The sequence below is a fragment of the Neopsephotus bourkii genome, unplaced genomic scaffold, assembly GCF_033783945.1.
Source record: "Neopsephotus bourkii isolate Nb327-2 ecotype Australia unplaced genomic scaffold, CSIRO-AGI_Nbou_v1 NB_756, whole genome shotgun sequence".
In the NCBI taxonomy this organism is placed as follows: Eukaryota; Metazoa; Chordata; class Aves; order Psittaciformes; family Psittacidae; genus Neopsephotus; species Neopsephotus bourkii.
Window position 1 is genome coordinate 1,126,219 of NW_026901254.1, and position 24,358 is coordinate 1,150,576.

The 24,358-nt window shown below is 41.4% G+C and overlaps 1 protein-coding gene across 3 annotated transcripts in view; it reads left to right on the top strand.

Annotated features, from left to right (window-relative positions):
- The window catches only part of GCLC (glutamate-cysteine ligase catalytic subunit), a 31,332-nt gene extending 14,515 nt beyond the window's left edge, over window positions 1–16,817 (top strand). Inside the window, exons 3-16 of one of the 3 annotated variants that reach the window (XM_061354977.1) lie at window positions 365–547; window positions 1,964–2,104; window positions 2,875–2,933; window positions 3,023–3,159; window positions 6,344–6,418; window positions 7,294–7,410; window positions 8,204–8,342; window positions 8,885–8,997; window positions 9,647–9,739; window positions 10,469–10,573; window positions 12,671–12,752; window positions 12,849–12,952; window positions 13,057–13,177; window positions 15,216–16,817. In XM_061354977.1, the coding sequence (XP_061210961.1) occupies window positions 365–547; window positions 1,964–2,104; window positions 2,875–2,933; window positions 3,023–3,159; window positions 6,344–6,418; window positions 7,294–7,410; window positions 8,204–8,342; window positions 8,885–8,997; window positions 9,647–9,739; window positions 10,469–10,573; window positions 12,671–12,752; window positions 12,849–12,952; window positions 13,057–13,177; window positions 15,216–15,421 (1,675 nt within the window). In that variant the 3' untranslated portion in view covers window positions 15,422–16,817. Of the gene's footprint in view, window positions 1–325; window positions 548–1,963; window positions 2,105–2,874; window positions 2,934–3,022; window positions 3,160–6,343; window positions 6,419–7,293; window positions 7,411–8,203; window positions 8,343–8,884; window positions 8,998–9,646; window positions 9,740–10,468; window positions 10,574–12,670; window positions 12,753–12,848; window positions 12,953–13,056; window positions 13,178–15,215 lie in introns of all 3 variants that reach the window. The other 2 variants (XM_061354978.1, XM_061354979.1) reach the window with 2 other exon arrangements.
- Window positions 16,818–24,358: the final 7,541 nt, after the last annotated feature.

Here is a 24,358-nt window from a genome sequence, read left to right on the forward strand (position 1 = left end):
GCATAACTTTTGCCTTGCCTTGTACTGTGAAAGCAGTTGAGCATTCTGTATTTTTCAGTTTCAGTTTAAACGCTGAGGAACAAAGCTTGAGACAGATGCTAAAAGTCACTGAAATTTGATGTAGCAAATCCTACTTGTTACACTATACAGCAGTACTTTCTACTGCCAAACTATGTCTTAATTTCTTTTCACTGCTTCCTGGCAGTGAGGAACATTGGAAAGTGCATTGTATTACTCTATTGAATAATCAAATTTAGGAGATTTTTCTTGCGAGTTGCATTCATTTCTGAAATTCTCACAAATAATTCGTTCTTTTTTTTTGAAGTTGCAGAAATATTTAAACGAGGCTATTCTTTCATTATAGCCACCCAACACTCTGGCGACCAGAATATGGAAGCTATATGATTGAAGGGACGCCTGGGCAGCCATATGGGGGAACCATGTCTGAATTTAACACTGTGCAGGACAACATGAGGAAAAGACGGCAAGAGGCCAGTTCTGTTCTCAAGGAAAATGAGGCTATTTGCACTGTGACATCGTTTCCAAGGTGAGATGTTTGCTGAAGTGTTTCCTGCTCTTTTTACGCTTTTTTTGTCCTTATTGTATATAGCCACAGTGTGTAGTGAAACAGAGGAAAACACAATTCAATTAAAGTACCTTGACTTACTGCTCCAGTCATTTGTCCTAAATTTTTTAGTGCAGCAAGACAAACAATTAAGCATCTTTTATATTTTTAAGTTACTTGTAATCTGTGATGATTTTGTATTAGGAGGGAATACCTGAATATTTGTAACAAAGTATTGTATAGAGAGTAGTCTGCCATCTTGAATTCATTAAAAAATCATATACAAAAGGTTTATTTTTACCTATTTGGCAAGCTTTTTTCTTTATAAATGTCAGTTTTGTAAAACATGGCTAACCTGGTCTCTTTTTTTAACACTACTTTTTCATTGAAGCACATGCAAACTTATTTTGGTGGCTTGGAGCACACAGGAGAACAGGCATGCTATTATCCTTACAAAATGAAGACTTTAAACTTCTATAGTGCTGTACTTACTGAATCTAGAAAGAAGAGCATCTCTCCTGGCTTCGTAACACACAAAGGACAGATTTCCTCTTTTTTACTGCTGTAAAAAGACTCTTCAAGTTAAATTTGTGATGTGCTTCATTATCTGGGAGGACCTGTACTCTGTGACCTTCCTTTCAAACATCATTCTAGGCAGGCATTTGTGTTCACTCTCGCTAGGCTGGTCAGTCAAATGGATGAAGATAGTTGTGCTTAAAATAGTAAAAAAAAATATATATATAAAAATAATTGCTCTGCAGTAGAAGAGAAGCAGCCTTACTAGCTGGTTTCTTGTATGGTACAGAACACAGTGGACCTAAATTCTTGCTGAGAGCAGGAATGGTACAAAATGTGCCTTAGCAGCAAAGTTCAGGTAGCAAAATGCCTGCATTATGTCCCATGAATGCTATTGCTAATTCTTACAAAATTGGTTAGATACATCTTTTTAACAGCAGTAGATTGTTGGGATAAATTACTTCAGCAGTCAACATTAGCCTGAACCCTCTAAAATGCAGCTGCATGTCAGTATTAACAGCAGGTGCTAACACACAAGAATGCATGTGTACTCTGCATAATACTATGAAGTTTCCTGCTTCTGTTATTGTAAAGGTCCGTGTTTACACTGTAATGATGATAGAGAAGTGGTTAAGAAAAAATAGGGTCTGTTTCATCCACCGGGAAGCTGGTTGTTGGCAAACACAGTAAGGGCAACTGTTTTAAGATATCTTTCTGGTAATTCCACACACATAGGTAGCAGTCTTGAAAAGCACTTCAGAAATATGGTAAAAGTGTTTAAAAAAAAAAAAAAGATAAAATCTATTTTCATGCCTTTGTCTTTTACAATCCTAATCTCCAATCATCTGACCATTTTAAAATTACAGTCTGTTTTCATTACAGTTTTGATCTCATTGTTGTGTTACATAGGTTAGGGTGTCCTGGGTTTACAGTGCCGGAATATAAGCCAACGCCCGTAGAAGGAGGAGCTTCAAAATCCCTGTTCTTTCCAGATGAAGCCATCAATAAACATCCTAGATTTAGGTAAGAGTGTTTGGGGAGTTAGAATGAGAAGCTGAATATTTTTCTGTGCCTAAATATCATCAACATACCTGCAACTTCTTTACATTACTGGAACAGAGAGCTATGCGGTTTGTTGCCGCAGATGCCACAAGGACTTGGACAGAGATGGCTATGATGACATGTATTTTCTGTCAAAGTGACTTAAACTGTTAAGTTCGAGTAACTTTACGTAGCAGTTGATGCCATTGATTGTATAGTAGTTCATGTTGATTGTGTTACTGTAGAACTGTTTCCAGTTTGAAATCCCACTAACTGCTTCCATCACAGTTAATCCAGCTCTCACTCATGTATGTCACAGCAACATCTCAGTGTACTCATTAATTTGCCCTAGAAACTCTGAAATGGATCATGGTGTCAAGCTGCTTGTATAGTCTGAGAGGAATTTTCATTGTAAGGTGAAACTTTGGAGAAAGAAAATCGTATTTAGAAACTAAGCATACAGTTTTCACTTGCCCTTGTATGCTTTGTGTCAGTAGCCTTTTGCTTCTGCCTATTCTACCAGCATAGTACTGTGAAGTCCATTACAGTAAGACTGGCTTTACTGAAGAGAAATACAGCATTGTATCTGTTATGGTCTATCTTAAACTAGGAAAATAAGTGTCCAAAAGTGAAATGCTCAAAATAAATAGAAAGTTGACATTCTGAAACCTTGAGAATTGCTGAGAAACTAAGTGAAAAAACTAACTGCAAGAGAAACTTTCAGATATTTCAGCAAACTCCTTTTGTTGTAGTACACTGACCAGAAACATTCGGCACCGAAGAGGAGAGAAGGTTGTGATAAATGTACCAAGTAAGTAAACAGTCTGTTTCTTTTTCTTTTTCAAAATAATTGTTCAGTCTAATGCTCTGGGTTACTGAGTACCTGCATTTCCCACTCAGTCTTTAAAGATAAGAACACGCCATCACCATTTATCGAAACATTTCCTGATGATGATGGAGAAGCAGCAAAGGCAGCTAAGCCAGACTACATATATATGGATGCTATGGGATTTGGAATGGGAAACTGCTGTCTTCAGGTAAAATACATAAAAGTGTCTTTCCTAAATTCTTTACTTCTTAAGACTTGCCTTATGTCTGGTTCCTCCAGCGTAATTCAACAGATGCATTTTCAGAATGGCAACATAGGGAATAAAACAACAAATTAAATCTTATACCTAGTAATCTAGTCTTAAAATCAGGTGTATTGGATTTGCATGGCAAGGATTTGGTACTGGGAGGGCTACAGTGATGGTTTCTATGAGAAGCTGCTAGAAGTTTCCTCAGTGTCCAGTACAGCCAATACCAGATGGCTCCAGGATGGACCCACCAATGGCCATGGCCAAGCCCATCAGGGATGGTGGTATAACGTACCTCTCGGATAAAGTATTTAAGAAGGGGGCAGGAAGTGCGCTAAGTTCCAGAGCAGAGATTCCACTGCAGCCACAGTGAGGCAGTCTGTACCCCTGCAGAAGGAGAGCTTTCTCTTTTGTGTCATTTTGTTTTGTTTTATTTACAAACCACATGAACTCCTGTATAAAATTTCTTAAATATGTTTAGCGATCTGCTAAGAAGTCTCTTTGCTGCTTGTACCATGAAGCTGCCACATCCACGTGGGTAGCTGTCTTCTGTTACTGTGTGCTGGGAGACAGTCTTGGTTGTTTTCTCCCATCTTTGCATGTGTACTTTGTATTGTTTTCATTCATTTGAGTTACTGCAGTTTTATAGTGTCCTCTGTTTAAGTTGAAGTGCTGTGCTTTAATCCTTTCAATACCTATTTATTTTAAATGTTTCCCTACCATAGTAACCTAATGCTATGGGCTTATACCTTAGGTAGTAGTAGTATATTTGACTGTTGAGTAGTAGTATATTTGACTGTTGAGACCATGATTCCACCATGGTCTTGGAAGCAGAGCTAGGAAGTGGCTAGTGTTAAGTCTCTAGGGGATTAAAGGAAATTCTTCCATCTCTTGTTTCACAGCAGTGGCAGAAATAGCTCCATTCAAAGCACTTCCCTTTGAGACTGAGAAACTACGAAAGCTGAATAGATGAAATGTTCTTGATAGCTCCTTGAGTATAATTTCTTGTCGCTAAGGGTAAACTAGGGAAAATCTGATGTAGTTGTAGTAGTAAAGCATACATAATACTGCGTGGTTTTACAGGGTGTTAAGTTTGGTATGGTGTATTTTGTACTATCTTATTTAAGACCAATAAAAGAAACAACAGCCTTACTATTCAGAACTTGTTTAAAAATATATTAAAATCCTTTTAAAGGAATAGTGATTTACTATTCCCCTTCTTGTAATCAGTGACCTAATTTTGTAGTCTTTATCATAAAGGGAGAATGAAAACAAGGCTGGCAGGTGTTAATAAGCAGCTGCTTGTGTATCAACAAATAATCCTTGGTAAAGGACTAGAAGAAAATGCGTTCCCCACCTATTTTCTGTAAGGTAGTTTGCAGTATGTGCACTTCCTTTTGCTTTCTTCTCTCACTGTGCACCAAGCTAGAACTGTGATGTGTTTCCAGGGTTAAAAATAATGTCCTTATGAGCTGGGCTGGGACAGCCCCCAGCAACTGTGGGGTGCGAGGTGCTGCCCCTGCAGCCCTCCTCTGAAGAAGACTGCTGTGCCCTTTTCCTCTGTAATTGGGTGTTTGGCTAGAAACTGGGTTGATTCCCAGATTTAATGTGCTTTGAAATAAACATAAACAGGAAGGAAAGTTCAATACCACTGTCAGGGGAAGGAGTGTAGGTGTCCTGTTGTTCCGTCTCAAGGCAAGCTTTCTAGTGCTGGAAATGCAAAATTAGTGATGAGAAATCATAGTCAGCTGCTTCTCTGCAAGAGAAATAATCTTGTCTTTTCCAAGTGTTTTTTTTGTTGGGTTTTCTTTCCTAATAGCTGCTTGAAGGACAGGACAAATATTTTCTCAGCCACCCACCATTTTGGGATGTTTTAATGAGTGTCAGCTGCAGATTTAAGAAGACAAACAAAGCAAACTCAAACAAATCTTATATTCCTCCTACACCACCACCCCACCCCCAAAAGTAATGCACCTCTGAGCACCACTGAGAAGAGAACCAGTGACCTCAGGGGGTTTTGTGGTGTTTGGGTGTTTTGTTGTTGGGTTGGGTTTTTGGGGGGTTTGGGGGTGTTTTTAAGGCTTACTGGGGGTTAGATTTGGCTTCAGTGGCAGACTGAAAAGAACCTGTATGTCTTGTGGAACTCTAATTGCAATCCATGGAAAAGGAAAATGTGTGTTTGGCTAGCATTCTTCTGGACAGCAGGCATCGCTTAGTGGTTTGGAGCTGAAGCCTGCAGTATGATATGATGATAGTGGTACAGGGGTACACTCCTTATCTAAGTTATCATATGATCCAGGATATGTAAACTGAAGGAGAGAGAGGCTTTCAGTTTAGCATCTTTTAACAGTTTTGAGGTGATTGATCCCCTTCATTTTTAAACTGCATGAAGTGTTGGCTTGGGAAGTCTTGGAAGCTAAGTCCTGCCAGTAGAAATGCATCTCCTGTTTGATGCTCCTCTGAGCAAATATCACCACATTTTGCAGTGGCCCATGTATGGTAGGGCTTCCACATCATTCATGGCTTCTGCCAATAATTTTTTTTCCATCTTTGCTATGGCCTGGCCTCTAATACATGCAAAACTCTTTTAGGGGTTTTAATAGAAGTTGCAGTAGACACTAAGACTTATTTTTTGCATTTTTTCCAGATCAAAGGGAGTCTTGAAATGTCCTATAAACCAGGATTAGCTATCACATAAAACAAATACCACATTTACGATAGTTTCTGACTGTTGCTCGAAGTAGGTAGATTCCTGGCTTAGTTCCTAAAGGCGCGTTACTGACCCACATGTATTGTAGATGTTAACTCAGTTTTCTTTGGTTCTGACAAGTGGTTTAGCCTCACAGCCCAAGTGCTGTGGCCTGAAATCTTCTAATGAACGTGGAAATGATGCAAAAAGAAGCTTGCAATAAACATGCTGCTGATAGATGGGGAAAAACAGTTTGTCCAGGAATTGGGGGTTTGAAATCCACAAAAAAAAACAACAAAAACACCCCAAAAAAACCCCAAGCCCAACCAAACGTAAATCCCCTTAAAAGTCCTGGTATTTAAATCATTTTATTGTATCACACATTCTGAATCTAGGAATACCGTGCTTGCGCTATGATTGTAGAAATTATGATAGGAGTTGCTGTTCTTCCAACAGGTAACATTCCAAGCTTGCAGCATTTCTGAAGCAAGGTATCTCTATGATCAGCTAGCCACGATCTGTCCCATTGTGGTAAGTAATGGACTTCTATTACATCAGCTCTGCATTGTACAAAAGCTGCTACGTGTAAAAAGAAAAAAAAAAGCCTAGTGTAAAAACCCCCAAACTTGAATGCTGCTCACAAATTTGGTACTCTTGGAGAAGTGTCAGTCTCCTCCTAGGCTGTCACATGAGCAGTGTGATTTAGTTAATGTCCAAATGACACCACAGAATGGATTATGTTTGCTTATTCTCTCCTCTGCCCTCCTACCCACATGCATGAGACTCTTGCTGAGTAGTTCTAGAAATACACTGGGGGCAGTTTTTCACAAAAACAAGACAAACTCACTCCTTAAAACAATTTTTAGTGTGTCAACTCTGGTGTTACAAAGGTTTTCAGCTTAAGTTGTTTAAATTGTTCCCTTTGTAAGAATGTGGTTATAAACAGGTGTTATGAAAATAAAAAGTACTGGTCTGGGCTCAGTGGTGAGCAGATTGTCCTCCAGGTGAGGTATATTCCAGCACTGTTGCTAAGGTGCTTGGCCAAACAAAAATAAACAAAATGGTTGCCGGGTGAGCTTTTGGAGTTTGGAAGTGTGCAAGCAGAATACTTGCTGATTCATTGTGAAACTGCTTCTGCCTGTGTCATCTTCATATTTCTTAAATGATGATCTGAAGATGTAATAAATTTGAAGAATCGAATGTTCTTCGAGTAATACTAACCCTTCATCTAGGCATATTCTGGAGATGGCAGTTAAGACATTTGTGGCTATATGGCTTTGGCTGTACGTTAAACTGAAGTGCATACTTGAATTGCTTCTGGACCACCAAGTTTCCTTTTCCAGTGGGATTATATTTTGCTTTTGGTTCTTTGGCTTGTCCTTTGTATTCATATCATTTCATTTTAGATGGCGTTAAGTGCTGCATCTCCATTCTACAGAGGCTATGTGTCTGATATTGACTGTCGCTGGGGAGTAATCTCTGCATCTGTAGATGATCGAACACGAGAAGAGAGGGGGCTAGAGGTAAGTAATGTCAGGCAGCAGATGTCTGACTTTTTTCAGTCAAAAAAGTTAAAACTCCTTTAGTATCAAATTCTGCTTGTGCTCATCAAAATCCCTAACAAGGGGACATGGCAGTCTTCATGGTAAATGTGTAGGAGATAATATGAACGTTCGCCTTGGCTGTACAATTTACATTAGCAAATACATACTTTTAATTAGGTATGAAATCTCAGTAGAATTCCACTTACCCCTTTACAGCTTGCTGGAAAGGTTCCCCTGTGATGAAACTTTGCAGCCTGTGCTTGAGCTCAAAAAGCAAAAATTGCTTTGGATTAAATAGCATGTGCTGATGAGTAACCTGGTAATATAAACTAGAACTATGTGAAAAGATCAGTTGTCAGAAGTTAAGGAGTCTCTCCAAGCAGGAATTGGGATTCAAGGCACTTACATAATTGTAGAAAAAAATATAATAAAAATAACTACTTGAAGTATTTTTGAACTACCAATTTTAAGAGCATCTCTAGTAATATGTGCATAGTGAAACTGTGTGTTGATATGTTTTGCAATAGGTATAATAATGCTTTCCACTAGAGATGACTGTTTTTTGGCTCAGATGCATACATCTGCAAACAAAACAGTCATAAAACCAGGATTGCTTTCTAGTAAGCCTATTTAACTTGTACTTTGACTAATTTTAATTGAGGCTGTAGGGTTTTAAATAGGATAATAAATCTCACATAAGTGTCATTAGCGAGCAAAACTTAGGTAACATTGCTAACAAGCTGTTAAAATATTGTATTCTTAAATTATATAGCCACTGAAGAACAACCTTTATAGAATCAGTAAATCCAGATATGATTCCATAGACAGTTATCTATCTGAATGTGGTGAGAAATACAATGACATTGATTTGACAATAGACAAAGATATCTACGAGCATCTAATAAAGGAAGGTAAGTGTTTGCTTCATTATGAGCAGGTTAAGAATTATGCTTGCAGTGTGTGGGGATATTTTACATTTTTGTTCGTGTTCGTTTCAAACCTTGTGCATCCTTCACAGTGACTCCTACTCAGGAAGTATCTGTGTAGCATGGTCTTAAGAGTTCTTTAAAAAGTATTCATTTGTAACAGAAACTGTCCCCAGTTCCAGCTTGAGAAGCTCAGCGTTTGAAGCATTAATGTTTTATCTTTGTGGAGAGAGCAGAACTGCTTTAGGAAACATGGCACAGAGGTGCATCAGAAAACAGGAAGAATGGCAGCCACACCAGTGTTCAGCTGCCATTTCCAAACAAGAACCTGCTTTGTTTTGGGTTTTTCTTTTTTCCTCTTTAATCATTTCCTTCCTTCCTTCCTGAAGTCATCATTTAAACTTTAACAGGATGTGGTGGGTTGAGGTAGCATTGCAGAGTTGGATGTTTTCAGTCTTGTAAAGCAAATCATTTCCTAGAGCCTGCTTTGCTATGTGTGAATTGTTTGTTTGAATTTTCATTTTTAGGTATTGACCACCTTTTGGCACAGCATATTGCACACTTGTTCATTCGAGACCCATTGACTTTGTTTGAGGAGAAAATACATCTAGATGATGCAAATGAATCCGACCATTTTGAGGTTGTGTCTGATTTAGAGGAATTTAATACATATATGCATAAAATTGCTTATTCTTTATAGTACTGCTTAACTGGAGCATAGCTGTAGTAGCTAAGAAGGTTTCTCCTGGATTTTTCACTTCAGCTAGTTCTTTAGCATAGGACTGCAGTTATAATCACTATTTATTTATTTATTTGGTTTACGATATATTTAGGAGAAGGTGGTGGCTTATGCTTTAAAACAAAATATGAAGAGCACAAACCATAGCTATGTTATTTTCATGGCTTCCTAAAAACTGTTTTGCATTACATTTGTCTATAAATGTTTCTTGCACAGCTTTATGAAATAACTACTATGGTGATATTAGGTATTTTTAGTTTGGGATGCATCAACCCTTAGTTTATTTAATCAAGTCAGCTGAATCTGAGCTCCCTATTATCTTACATGTAATCCTCAAACAAAACAGCATGAGAAAGTGTAATGTATTTGCTCCTAGGTTGGGTAGTTATATTATGGTTTTTAGGAAGTCATGCCACTTTAGAAGCACTTCTCTAACTCGATTGGCTGTTCCTGGGAAAATATTAGGGCTCTAGTTACCTGCTTTTTCTTTGATTATATTATAGAATGATGCATATCTTGATTCTGACAGATTATTTCATGTGCTTTGCAGAATATTCAGTCTACAAACTGGCAGACAATGAGGTTTAAGCCACCTCCTCCAAATTCAGATATTGGATGGAGAGTGGAATTCAGACCTATGGAGGTAAGAAAGGCATCAGTATGCACAAAAGCACATTTCCTTTTAAGTGGAGAAGTACCAGGCATCTTGCTATCCAGTCTCAAACCCTTATTACTTGTGCAGTGTTTTCTCCCCGCTAAATTGTTGGATGCAAGTGAAATGGACAGCAGTATTTAATCAGACATGGACTGTGGGAATGTAACTGACAGGGGAATCCACTACAGCACAGCAAAGCATGCTAATGGATTTTGAGTGATGGGGAAAGGAATTAGGCTTGTATTAAAGCAACAGTAAACAAATCCCCATTTAGCTTCCAGGGACTGTATTTCTCCAGTACTTTTCCTGGTGCTGAATAATTCCAGTGTCATTGTTTCAGGTTTTTTTCACAAGTGGTTTTATTTTATAACTGTCTATTTCTGAGCTCTCTGAATTTAATCATTTTAAAGGTGAAATCTAAAAGCTATTGTACATATGTAATTACACAGTGAACCTGAAGATGGAGTTTATTAGTCTTTTGAAACCCAAGTGTGCTTTGGTGTAGGATTAATTGTTGACAGATGTGTGTGTTGTACATTTGAAGTCACTGGATGATTCCTGCTTGTCCATCACCATCTCTGCTAGCAGAGTGTATGTGAATACAGGTACCAACATGAATGTTCAAGTCAAATTGTTTTAAACTCTCCCAGGTATTTACTTATTGCCATAAGTGTGTTCCCACTAAATTAATTTAATCTCTAATCCTTTCATGTCTAGGTCCAGTTAACAGACTTCGAAAACTCTGCATATGTTGTGTTTGTGGTGTTGCTAACCAGAGTGATTCTGTCATACAAACTGGATTTTCTCATTCCTTTGTCCAAGGTAGGTGTGAAAGATCAGATCTGTTAGACTTAAATGCAAGGTATTTGCATCAAGTCTGATTTTTATCCTCTGCAAGCTAGGAACTAATAACACTTGTGTACTTACAGAACAGTCAGTCTCATTTTTTAATCAGTTTTTATCTGTACCAGTACTTTGAATCAATTTCAGCTCTGCAGTGTTAAGTGGATAGTTTACTGCTGTCTCATGGAATTAAGGAATTTCTGTGGTGCCTAACAGTGTCTGACTAGTGCAGAAATGTTGAGAAATGCTGTTGTCACAAAACTGCTTTTGAGACTGGGAAAGGTAATGTTTCCACCATTTTACACATGAGAGGGGGAATGCCCTGTGGAGCTCAAAATAAAAACTTTAGGTATTTATTTTAACATGGCTGTTGCCTATGTCTTACTCTTTATTTTGCTTGTATAAGATGGAGAGGGAAAGGAGGAGTTCAGCAATGCTTAGTGTTACAGTATATTTGAGTGAAAACAAATACTGCTGATTCTGGTCAGAGCTGTGACTTGTGTTTGGGCAGACCGGACATGCAAAATGTGCCTTTTCCTTAATCTTGTCCTCACAATTGTTGAACTGTTTTGTGTGGAACTGTCCTTGCACATCATCTTTCTCAGGCACCTGACCTGAAAATGTCTTCTAAATGGATAGCTCTGCAATGTTATATGTAGAATTAGTGCAGAATTGCAGTGGAGAAGGCTTTTAACAGACCAGATACTAGAAAATAGTACCAGCACATAGGCATAATGTCCTGTGGTTTTTCTTAGTGTTTTTAATTAAAATGGAGAAATACCGAAGTTGTAAAGTAACAGTAATCATACTATACAGTTGGTATGATTTCTAAAAGGAGAAATTCTCTTCCTGATGTCAGGGAGTTCAGACTTCATAAATAGAGCAGCAATTTAGCACTTAGAGTGTATAATTACGTTGTTATTTGGAATACCTCAAAAGCACAATTTTTTTAACTAATGAATACTAGGTAAGGCTGAAAAAGAGATGAGGTGCTGAAAACATTAACAGCGTTGGGGGGCTGAGGAGGGCATAGAATCGAGCTTGCCAAGCAATTTGGCAGGTAACGCAGCACAGAATTGCACAACCATTAGTAAGCCTGCCTCTTTCAAGTAAATAATACGGGTTTATAGGGCTAACCTCACACTAATCTTTGCTGTCGGATTGAGTGTGTTGTACTCCCATCAACTAGGACTGCAGTGCTTTCAAACTTTCAAAACAACCTGTTGTGTAAGTAGGTTTCATAATATCAAATGAATGATATCACTTTGGAAACAAAGGTTTGAAAGGTAAGAAGCGAAGGTTTTGCATTGCCCTTAGTAAAAGGTCAGACAAATAATTCAGTAGATCATACCCCGTCTTTGGAAAACAATACAGTAAAGCTGATGTCTGAAAGCTGTGTGATGCTGAATCTATGAGAACATACCAACCAAAGAATTTGGACAAAAATCTTCTATTCAGAAAGATAGAGCAGTGCTTATGCTATTTGCAGAACATACGAGCAGTGCTTTGTAGTTTGACTTTTTGAGAAGCCTGCAATTTAGGACTTCTTTACTAGCAGTCTAAGTTTGTGTTTGTTTGGGTATGGAATAGATATGATTCCCATACAAAGTTACTGGAGTTCTGTTTCTGTAAGTTTATTTAATACAGTGATGGATCTTCTAAAGACTTCAATGATGTTGTTAATAAAAGCAGCAAACTATGGCTAGGGAAGTGGCGATTTTTTCCTGTACTCATTCAGATTGCATCTAAACATGCCAAGAAGTCTGCCAGGTGGGATGCAGTTTGTTAATCACAGCTGTTCCTGTGTTTTCACCCAAACTTAAAATACTAGCATAGCATGTTCTAATGTAACAACATTACTTTTTCTGCTGGAGACCCAGTTACATAGAGCGTCATCTCTTTGTGGTTTTGTCCAGGAGCACTGAAGAATGAAATAAAACTTACCCCCACAGCTTAATCTTGTATGACGGAATAGTAACAGTAGATGTTTCAACTAATGAGACCAAAATGGGAGGGTTTGGGAGAATCCTGATTTTCTAAAAATGTCACAGATTTCTGAAATGCTTCTTTTACCAGGTGGATGAAAACATGAAGGTGGCCCAGAAAAGAGATGCTGTCCGGCAGGGAATGTTTTACTTTAGGAAAGATATCTGCAAAGGTATGAAAAGAAGCAATCTGATTAACATTCTTGTGGGTATTAAGTACATCTCTTGCCTTCTAACCATTTCTTCCTTTCCCTTTGTCATTCATGAAGGTGGAAATGCTGTTGTGGATGGATGTAGCTCTGCACAGAATGGGACAGGCACGAGTGCTGAAGAGTACACCTTAATGAGCATTGATACAATTATCAATGGGAAGGTCATAGCCAGTTTTGCCTGCAGCACAACACTTTCCCCTCTGTTCTGCCCTCCCAGAAACCAGATTGAGTATGTTTTGTATGCTGACTCTGTTCTCTTACACAGGAAGGAGTCTTTCCTGGTTTGATCCCGATTTTGAATTCCTATCTTGAGAACATGGAAGTGGATGTGGACACAAGGTGCACCATCCTAAACTACCTGAAGCTAATAAAAAAGAGAGCATCTGGTATGTTTGACACTGTATGTTTGACAATTGGACATTGATTTTCCTGGCATTTTTCTACATGGACAGTAGTTGGGCTGGTTTATAGTTTTCAGTTGGGTAAACCTGGTGGCAGCTGTGGTTGTCTGGTTTAGTGTTAAATTATAGGAGCAAAGGACTGGAGTGTGTTCTCTGTCTTAAATCTTGTCCTGTATAATTCTGATTGTTTTGTGATCCGTTTTAGAACTTAAATTAGCAGTAACTGACACAGTTACATTACCTTCTAAGCTGTAATTGTATCTCCAGTCCAAGACTGCTCTTTTCAGCTCTTACTGCTGCTTTTCCCAGTATATTTTCCACTTCATAGTAGTTTGCACATACAGTAATCCCATTTGCTGGTCGCTTGAACGTTGTAAGAGTATGTGGGACTGGGTCCAATAGCCTAGTGTTACTAGTATAACTCCAAATCATTCATAAGTCTAAATTCTGGTATGCTAGGGCATGGGACCTTGTCTTTAGCTCTCTGATAAGAAAGCCCTTCTGTAAGTAGAAAAATTCCTTCAAGGCAGAGCAAACCAGGATTCTCCCTTCTTCCGCATGCTGCAGTGGTTTTGAAGACAGGCAGTATAATGACTCTTTATGCTCCTCTTTAAAATGCAGCAGTATAATGAGTAAAAGATGCAGGCTAAATTGGAATTCAGAGCTGGGCATGTAGCAAAGTCTGCAGCAGCTTTATACCTTTCTGTGTACACACCCCATGTACGCCTGCCTTGCTGTAAATTTAGCTAGGCAGTTGATTTTGCCTCATAAGTCAGGACTCCCTTCCACACCTCACCCGAATTTTAAACTAACGTGTTGCATTCCTTTCTAATTCTTGAAAATTGCTGTAGAAGACCTTTTTAAAGCTGAGGCAGAAATCAGGACTTTTTCTTGCCTGGTAGTTCAGTACTTGAGCAGTAGTTCAGAATGGTAATAAGTTTTAATTACGGCATCTTAACTCTGGTGAGCTGAAATGATTTTTAAATGATGCTTCTTAAGAACCAGAATTCCCAGAATAAAAGGCATTAGGTATTGTATTACTGGGCCCTGATGTTTCTCGGTTGTGAGTTTTGGCTTATTCCGGTTTAATCTCAATCTTAAATGTTCCTGAACTGCAGCCTGTCTAGCATGAGACATGTCCACCGAGAGTGACTGTTTTTCAGACTTCTCTCCTCACATGGTGAACACAAAGCACTCGGAGTTAAACACTGGTGCCTTAGCTGCTGTGGCTTTAACCTTGCTCTGTTGTAGTTTTATCTGTTCTTCAGTCACATCTTCCCCTGTAGCACAGCTAGGTATTGCCCTCTTGGTCTTTGTTTAAATGCTCTTCACAGTTATTTCATGATACACCTTCTAGTTCCTACATTGTAGGATAATGTTTCTCTACTCGCTTCTCATCGACATCCATGATTTTGCAAAGGATGGGGAGGGATTGGTCTGTCTGACCACTAGGTGTCTGTGTTGCTGAGAGCTGGGCTGCTATCCCTTCTTATGTCGCAGTTAACAAACCAAGAGCTGGTATAACAGTGAACTTGCCTGGTTTTTGCTAGGAGAGCTGCCAGAGGGAGAAAGAATAGTAAGTCAAGGTAGACAGAGCAAAACTAGCAGCTGAGTTGGATGGATCAACTACAAAATTATTTTATACGTACATATATATTTATATGTAGCTGTTGTAGGGATGTCTATTGGTTCATCTAAGCCAGAGTGTTAAATGACATATTTAAAACCTCTTGCTATACAATTTGTTGGTAACACCTGTTCCAGTTGCTGCTTCTCTCTTCACTGTCTCATTACAACATCTGAAAATTTGAAGATCGCACCAAACAAGTGAGCTTTAGACTATATCAGCAATAGCTTATTTATGACTGCAGTTTAGCCGTATACAGGAAAAATTTATATACTGGAATGTGTTTGTCATTAAAGCATGGACCATACATTGATTGTGTACATAATGCAGAGAACTTGAGGTGTCACTGCTGAATTAGGTGTGTAACTGTGAGATTTGACTTCCCCTTGCCCACAGGAGAACTGATGACAGTTGCTCGATGGATGAGGGAATTTATCGCACAGCATCCAGACTACAAGCAAGACAGTGTGATAACTGATGAAATGAATTACAGCCTTATTTGGAAATGCAACCAAATCGCACAAGGCCAGGCAGAGTGCCCTGAACTACTGGGGATAGGGTTTAGTAAGAAACAAAGCGGAAACAAAACTGGCTCTTTGTAATGAATTTATGTTTTTAAAAGAAAGTTTAAGCCTTTTAGCAAAGCACTAGCAAAGATACTGTGAATCTGGTACAGTTTCATGGTGTGAAGACCAAAACAGGGATACTGCACTATAAAGTGGGCCAATCTGCCTAAATATTCATAAAGGCATCCTAAAATGGGCATATTCTTAAGGTTTATACAATATACATGTAAATAGTAAAATATTTTTATGATTAACATCAATGTATTTTAATAACATTGTATCTAAAGTTATTGTGAATTAGCTTGCAACTTTTTTATGCCTATTCTAGAAAGAAAAATTGTCGTTTGTAAATGTAATGGTACTTGTATATTATATGCATTCCAGTTACTGAATGTTTACTGTAATTTTTTTTTAACCTGGAATGTGCTAAGTAATCTACCTTATTGTGTAAGAAAAAGGAAAAAATCTTCTGGACCTACCTGAATCGCAGATACTTCTTCCTTCCATTCGGGTTTTGAAAGTAAGAACACACAAATGCATGTGCATCCCATTTGTTAATCTTTACAGCAGTTTCTCAGCTGCCACAAGACCTGCATCCTTCAACTGTAAAATTCAGAGAAGCAGATCTGTCTTTATTTGAATAACCTGCAGATGCAGTGTTATTTTTTTCCCTGCTGAAGTAAATGTGTACACTATTGCAGGTCATAAATTTGCCTGATTTAACAAAAAGCCAGTAACAGCACAGGCACGGTACAGGGAGGAGAAAATGAGAGCTGAACATAAAGCTCTCCTTACAGAGGAGCCAGAGAGCCCTGCTCTGTCCTTCACTGCTTGTTCTCCCACATGTCTGCTGTTCCCACAGGCAACAGTGGTGCAGTCCAAAACCAAACATCTGTTCATTCTTCCTGAAAGTTGAGTTTCTAATTTGTCATTCATTATAATAAATACTTCTGTCAGCATGTTTAAGTCCTGTAGGTATGGACAACTTAATCCCCTCTAGAAAATAGTTACAAAGAAATTACAGCTACTCCTTTGAAGTGGGAGTCGGTGCTGGGAGTGACTGTAAAGTATTTAAAATTTAGCCATTGCAACTGTAAATAAAGCAACCTAACGGGGCCTTTTTGATTTAGCTTCTTAACAGACCTGTAAAAGTGAATTGCATTATGGGTAGATAATGCAAAGCTTCATGCAAGCACACATGAAATACCTAAGGTGTAATGACTTTACAAAGAACCAACGGAGAAACTGCAACGGAGAGGTGCACTAAGATGCTTTTATGTACTGACATTGCCTTTGTTCTGCGCTCACAGGTGTGCTTTAGAGAATAAGAAGAGCGCTGTTTTCCTGCTGTGGTGGATTTGTTTTACTCGAGCTGTAGGCCTGTGCTCATTTAATTTCTGTAATAAGGAAATAAAAAATAAAATTTGCAGTACATGTTGGTCACGTGCATGACTTGAGCCCATATTTTCAGACTGAAAGGAGGAGTGCAGTACCTGCAGGTGCAGCTCATCTCATCTAGACTCACTTCATTCACATTAAAATGGTTTACCACCGCTGCAACATTGCCATTGCCATGGTAGTATCTCTGATTGCACGGCCTTAGCTACTATGCTTGAAAGACCCCTAAAATAGTTGAATGCTTTCCTGCTGTTACTGCATCAGCAAATGTCCTTTTTCCCTTTCAGTTGACATTAAGTCACCCTTTTTGACCTAGTAGGTGGCTACAAGTGAGTGTCTTGTAAGTGAAAGCAAATTTTGTCACAATGCCCGAGAGATGGGGCTGGAAAGTTTCCTTTGTGAATTCTTGCACGTGTGGTTTTTGGAGAGGGTGAGGAAGATCAAACACAAAGCTGCTGCTTATTTGTTGAGGTGTCTGTGGTTGCAGTGTCTAAAGAGCTTACATTCCCCAGGTGAAGAGTTAAGGTATGTGCTCCAGCCTGTTCTCCATGGTCTGGCATGGTGAAGGCTCTTGGGGCAAATCAGAGCTGCTGCAGGGGGGGCAAGCTTTACCACTAGTTCTGAATATGCCCTAGAAGTGGCTGTGTGGTATCAGCACCTGCTCTGAGGTGAAGCGGCAAGCCCTGGGCCAAGCCTCAAGCTCTGGCTGCCCTTTTGCAGAGAGCATGAGACGCTCCCTTGGGTTATGAATTCAGGATTCCTGGTCCTGCAGTCATGAGGTTTTTCCATGGAAATAAGTGACCTTTCCAACAGCCACCTGAACAAAGGGAAGGGAAGAAGCACTGAGCACCTGAGGTGAAACATGATTGTTCCTTGCCCAAAGACCTTAGTAATGTGTCAGTAATGGCACTTCCTGTAATCACTAATGTGTTGGCCCCAGCTCAAAGCCAGTAATTTGCTTCATGCTTTCAACTCAGTTCTCAAGTAGAAGATCCTGTTGGGATTTCCGGAGGTCTATAAACGGTACTCTGATACCCCGTTTTCTCCTGGGAGTCAAACTCGTTGAGTACGAATGCCCTTATTTCTGGATTATTTTAGCTATGCTTTTATCATGGCCTAAATCATGAAAATGTGGTTCCTTTTGTGTGTGCGCAGAGCTCTGTGAGCAGTTTGCCTTTCTGGGACTGGTGCTTCAAGAGCTTTATACAACAATTTAGCCCTGCAAAAGAAATCTGACCTCTGAAGCAAGCATCATGCAGCTTGTAGGAGGTGCACTGGGCTTTCTTGGAAAATGACCTTGCCTTTTGTTTGCAATAACTTTGTTTAATATTTGAAGTGGGTTATATTTGGTGTGGTGATAGCAAATTGTGAGAGACTTCCTGCTGCATGGGAAGCTGGTCAGAGGAGCGGTGACAGCTGAGGTTATTTCAGCAGTTATCTGGATGTTGTGAGCTGAATCCTTTTCCAGGACCTTCTATCTGGCTCTTAAGAATAGACAGCAGCACATTAACACATATACAGGCTAGTGGATGTTCTGTATTCCAGGACAGCAGATAGGGATCATAAATACAATAGTTCCCCTTGCTGCAGGGAGTATGGGAAGATGACTGTAATGCTGAGCAGTGCAAGAGCCCATGCTTTACAAGAGAACAGAAGCCAGAATATGCATTTTGAGCATTACAGCAGAAACCCAGGCTCCCAAGGTCTGAAAAACCTGATGCATATCTGAACCTTCTTGAAGCCACTTTGTAGAGAAACAGTGTTTGTAAACTGTGACCTCTGCAATGAGCGTACTTGAACCCTGATGGAAGGGGGGGACAGTGTGGCTCCTGCTGTGGGCAGGTGACTGAGTAGCAAGTTTTGTGGTTCCCATCACATAAGCTGAGAGATGGCAGTGACAGCATCTCATTTCCCTTTAAACAATGCAATGTCTTTCCTGAAGAAAAGTGTGACTGTCCATAAGTGCTGGCAACAAATTAAATGGGTGAAATTCTACGGCTTACGTTAAGCAAGAAATGGCTATGAAGTCTTCTGACTTAGAACACAGTATGTTAATTTAGCCATTGAATTTAGTTACGTATCTCAAAGATACTCTTACAGCTACCCCTGTTACATGACCTAAAGGGAAAGCTGTAATCAGGATGGCAGCAGCAATGTAAAAGTGACCCCAGTGAAGCAAAGTGAAGGTAATACCCAGAGGCACGTTGTGCTCAAAAAACACAAATGAAAGTGTTGGTGCATGACGGCTCCTCATCACTGACTTCCAAGAGTTTGTGTTCTGACTCCAAGAGTTTGGAGAACTGCTAGTTTATAAAATATGTAAGCAAGAACAACTGTTCCTATCCTGGAGAAGGTCCAAGCTCCTATTAAATGCATTAGATCACAACAAAGCAGTTCTTTACAAGAGTACAGACTTCGATGAAGGCATCTTAAAGAGTGCCTTGCTCTCTGACTACGGCCAGTCTGTGTGGAAGCAAGGAGTTGCTCTGTGTATGTTGTTCTGGCAGGTCACGTTCAGAAGAGGCTGGGGGCACCAGGGAAGGACACATAAAGGGGTGAAGCCTATCCCCCACTCTCTGATTTGCCCTGGGGAAGCAGCTGTGCCAAGATGACCTCAAGCTTTTAAAACCTTCACTTTAACCATTTACTAGGTTGGACTATATGCCTTCCCATCCATTCCCAGCTGGCAGTGCTGGATGTCTAATCGCTGCCAGTTGACTCACAGCATGGGCATTCAGAGGCCAAGAACCTGCAGTATTCTCCTTGGCAGTGTAAGGACTGGGACTCCTTGCCCGGAGACTGTCACACAGCTGCCTAATGAAAAACAGGAAAACCTCCCAGAAAAAAAACCCCTCTCCACTGAGGGGAAGCAAAGCTTGGCATCACCCACATTTCATCCCCTTCACCCTACCCTGCTGCGTTCCTGTGCGTTACTTATTCCTCTGGCACCAGCTATAGCACATCTGATTTTAAATGCCAATAGGACAGATGTTACTGGTGGGAGGCCAAACTGGCAGCTGGGTCTCCAGACCCCTCTGATGCTGGTGAGCAGATGTATCTGTGTGGTACTTTGTCTCGGACACAAACTGGACTCCTGGGGACAAACGACGTCTGTCTGTAATTGCCCACCGCTGCGGGGTGAACTAGAGCAGTGCAGTATAAACTCTGATGTGGTCCCTGAGCTACAGCAGTGTTAACATCGCCAGTAAAACGCAATAACCCCGGCATGGAGAGTGGAAAACGAGCCAGGGCTCTCGCTGGGGCGTGCTGGTGGCAGAGGCAGGGAAAAGCTCACTGCTACGCCCAGGGCCAGCCCTAGGTGTCCTCCTAAGTTAAGCAGCAGCGCAGTGAGCTGGAGAAGAAAAATAACTGCTCTCTGAGGTGTAATGAGAAAAAGGAGGCAGAGCCACAGCGGTATTTCATGCCCAAATCCTCTGTCCGTTTTGGCCCAAGTTCCTACTCCTGGGCTTAGCTTCAGACCCTGCGGCCGGTGCAAACCTCTTCAGGTCCTGGTGCCCCAGTGACTATGCCCCCTCCCTGCTGCCTTCCCCCTGGGAGAGGAGCTGCCCCTGGGGACACCCTGGCCAAGAGCTCTCCAGGTTGCCGGGGTGTGCAAACGTCCCAGAGCATGGCAGAGCCGGTGTGTGTTTCAGAGGAAATAGGCCAGCCCATCCCTTGCAGAGGTTCCGTTCAGCTGCACAGCTGCGCTGCTGGGAGCAAAACTGCCACCATCTGAATTAAAATGTGCAACATCCAAGCACTGCCAGACATGAAACACCCTGAACAGCCATGTGGGGTGGAAAGGAGGATTCCCCTCTCAAATGCAGTTAGGTCTTGCTCTTAAAGTAATCAATTCTAGACAAAAAACTTCACTCACTGTTTAAAACCAAATCTGTCTGGGCCTCTGTCCTGGTTTAAGCAGTAGCAGTCATTTTTTCTCCTTCTTAGTAGCTGGTGCAGTGCTGTGTTTTTGACTTTCAGCCTGGGAACAGTGCTGATAACACCGATGGTGTTAGTTACTGCTCAGTAATGTTTACTCTGACCAAGGACTTTGTGAGCTTCATGCTCTGCCAGGGAGAAGGGGAAGCTGGGAGGAAGCAGAGACAGGACACCTGACCCAAACTGACCAGAGAGGTATTCCATACCACAGCACGTCATGCCCAAGATGTAAACTGGGGGCAGTTACCCGGAAGGGTGAGATCACTGCTTGGTCAGGCTGGGTATCAGTCAGCGGGTGGTGAGCGGTTGTATTCTCTCCCCTTGTTATTTCCTTTATCATTATTATCACTGGTGGTAGCAGCAGTGGTTTGTGTTATACCTTAGTTACTGGAACTGTTCTTATCTCAGCCCGTGGGAGTTACATTCTTTTGATTCTCTTCCCTATCCCTCTGGAGGGGGGCAGAAGAAGGAGGAGGAGGGAGTGAGCGAGCAGCCGCATGGTTCTGAGTTACTGGCTGGGCTTAAACCAGAACAGGGTCCTCAGAGAATGACACAATAACACATTTCAAATTGTCTTTCCCCTCTACTTATGCCACAGCTTGACTGGCACAAATCCCATTGCTTCTGCCAGGACAGGGATAGGGCATTTCCAGAGGCACAGGTGAACAGCATAGCTCCAGAAGGGAGTGTCCATGTATTCCTGGAAACTCATTCTGACTTCCCACTTCCCAGTCATTCCAGCACACATGATGTTATTGCTATCTGCCCATTCCCATGCAGGCTATGAGTATTTGGTGACGTGTCATGGCTGGGTGGGCCAGGTCCTCTGGCTGTGACTCCGGCTTCCAGCAATGCAGCATGTTTTGACCTTGCTGTGAGCTGATAGAATGATGCTGCCCTGAATCCAAACCCAGCACTAGGACAAGCCTTTAATTTTCATCATACCTCGGAGAAGCAAAATCCACACAACAGGGAACTCGGGAGATTCAAGCTGTGCAACAAGGGTATACGGGGAAAAAGCTCTGCAGGCTGTTCTGGTTTTCAGTGGCTGCCTTCTGTGCTCGCATGTCTGTACAAAGCTCTGTAATGCACTTTAAGATATATCAGGGCAAGCTGTTCTCTGGGGGGAGAGGAGCACTTCCTCCAGGACCATGGTGTCCTGAAGGGGATAATTTGCCAGGCACATCACCAGTCAGAACATCAGCAGAGCTAGTTTCTGTTTCCAGCTCAGCTTCTGTCCTGAAAGGAAGGTTTTATCTCCCTTTTGTCCTAGTGCAGCCAACAGACTTTTCTAGTATGAAAACGTTGGTGTCAGGCGTGTTTGCTTCTGCAATGGCATGCCACAACACCGCACAGCTACAGCCTCCTATTGATGTATGGCAATCAGAGGCATGATGCTGACCTAGAAGAGCCCGCAGGATGACGTGCTGTGCTGAGTCTGGTTTTCTAATTGCAATTAAAGTGAAACACATTATGATCAATTTTCTTATCAAACTGCTCTGTCTTTAGAACATTTTCCTCAGCCATGCCCAGGGTTTGAGAGAGATGACATAGTGACAGCCTTGCACACCCATTTCCTAGCTTTTATAATGGACAAACACAGAGCATGAATAAACTTGGCCTGTGTAGATAATTCCTTCTAAACAACTTTCACTGGTGGAGCCCACTGGCAGTGAAGACCTGTAATCAGCCAGACCTGTGTGTTTATATGATGCCTACCATGAAATGATATCTGTGGGCCGTGTCCTGGGGCACCACAGGTGGCATGTGCCTCCCAGGGTACACTGCAGGCAGTGCTGATATCACTAAATACCAGTGCTGTGCCTTTATGGCATACCTCCAGTTGGAGACCAGCTGCTGTGATAAGTTAAGTCCTACAGCAGAGGCTGGTGATTTAGCAGCTACTTTCCAAAACTTTTTTGTTGGGATAGGAAAGACTGAAGGAAGTAACACCAAATTCCCAGTTTTGTGACCTGCCTGATGATTACCTTGGGGATAGGCATGGGAGAAGAAAACACACGTACCCAGCAAATCCCAGCTGCTCTGTCCTACTGCTCCCATAAGCTGTGCTTGCCCTCAGAAGCAAAGCTAAACCTATTTGAGAGGAGCCACAAAGATGGGTTTCATGGAAAAAGGCTAGTTTCATCATTACTTCCCTCTTTGCCAGTCTTACCTCCTCCTTCAGGATGCACACCTCCCTACTCTCCCCTTCTCTCCCCCCGTAGGACATGATTGAGTCTCCTGAACAACTGCTTCTTTTGCTCTTGTATAAGCTCTATCTCCTTTTACCCTGCCTGCCTTGGAGGAAGGAGGCTGCCTGCCCCTCTGCAGCTGCACACCAGCAACCCTGCTCCCTAAGGATGCAAACTGGGAGGCTGTGCCTACTTCCCACTGCCTGAGGGGTTGAAGAGACCTGTAAAGAGCCAGACACAGGCATGGGACACCATATAGTCATATTAAAAGGCCTCATTACTTGTCCTTACAAAGGAAGACTGCAAGGCTTAGGCAGCCTGGACAGGGGGAATGAGTGCCCAAGATACAAACGTGTGTGGTTAACCAGTTACTGGTTAACCAGTAAAACCAGAAAGGAAGACAGAAAAGAAACAAGGCAGATGCTGAAGAGCTCCAGTTTGGCGAAGCTCACTTATCTGGCAGCTTATGTCAAAGGAACTGAGAATTCAGTGTAGGCAGAAGGCAGCGGCAGGTCTGTCATAGAGAGTGAGCTGTAAATTGTCTGCAAGGAGACAGGCAGATGAAATTCCACTTTTATCCAGAGACAGGAGAGTAGACAGCAGAAAAACAGACACACAGGCCATGCAGGAGGGGTGAGGATGTAAGGAGAACCCACTGAAGGGCTCCTGGTGGAGCAAGCAGACAGTCAGAAGGGAATCCAAGAGTGGCCAGAACAGGAGAAAGACAGGGAAGATTAGACAGCAGGGAGAGTTCAGCCGTGTTTGTGAAGCCTGACGGTCCAAGGGAGACAAGGCTGGCCTATAACTTGGGATGGAAGGCCTTTTTGTTTGCAAAATATTATTATCAAAAGAAAACAAAAGAAAGAAAGAAAGAAAAGCTTCTCTAATTCTGACTCACTCCTTCCAACTTAGACATCCTCAAGTGGCTGCCAAGGAATGCTTGCATGCTCTTACCCTGTTAGCTTTGGCACACAGCAAGGCAGGCCAGAACTCCTCTGTGCCTGGCTACCGTGGAACTGGTTCTGGACATGCAACTGGCAACTCTTTTCCAGAAATCCCAGCAATTCCTTCTTCCTTAGGAAAGGTTTCCATCCTCCCTCTTCTTCTTCCTGTGTGGTGGATAGAAACTGAAGAGGAATGAAGCATTCCTGGGACAAAGTGGTACTTTGATAGGGACACTGGGCTGCTGGTCTCTGTTGAAATATCAGGCCTTGGCACTGGCTCCTCACAGGCTTACAGCAGTATTTTTATCCAGATCAGGAGTGGTACAAGTCTGTTTATGTAGATATGTTTTTCAAAGATGGGTAGAGGCACCAGATCCTTGCTCCTTTGCTGTCTTCTGCAGAGGTCTGAGCTCCAGACTCCTCTCACATTTGACCTCCAAGTTTCCCAGGCATCTCAGAGCACACTTCTCTAGACAGCACCAAGAGACCTGTACAGGCTT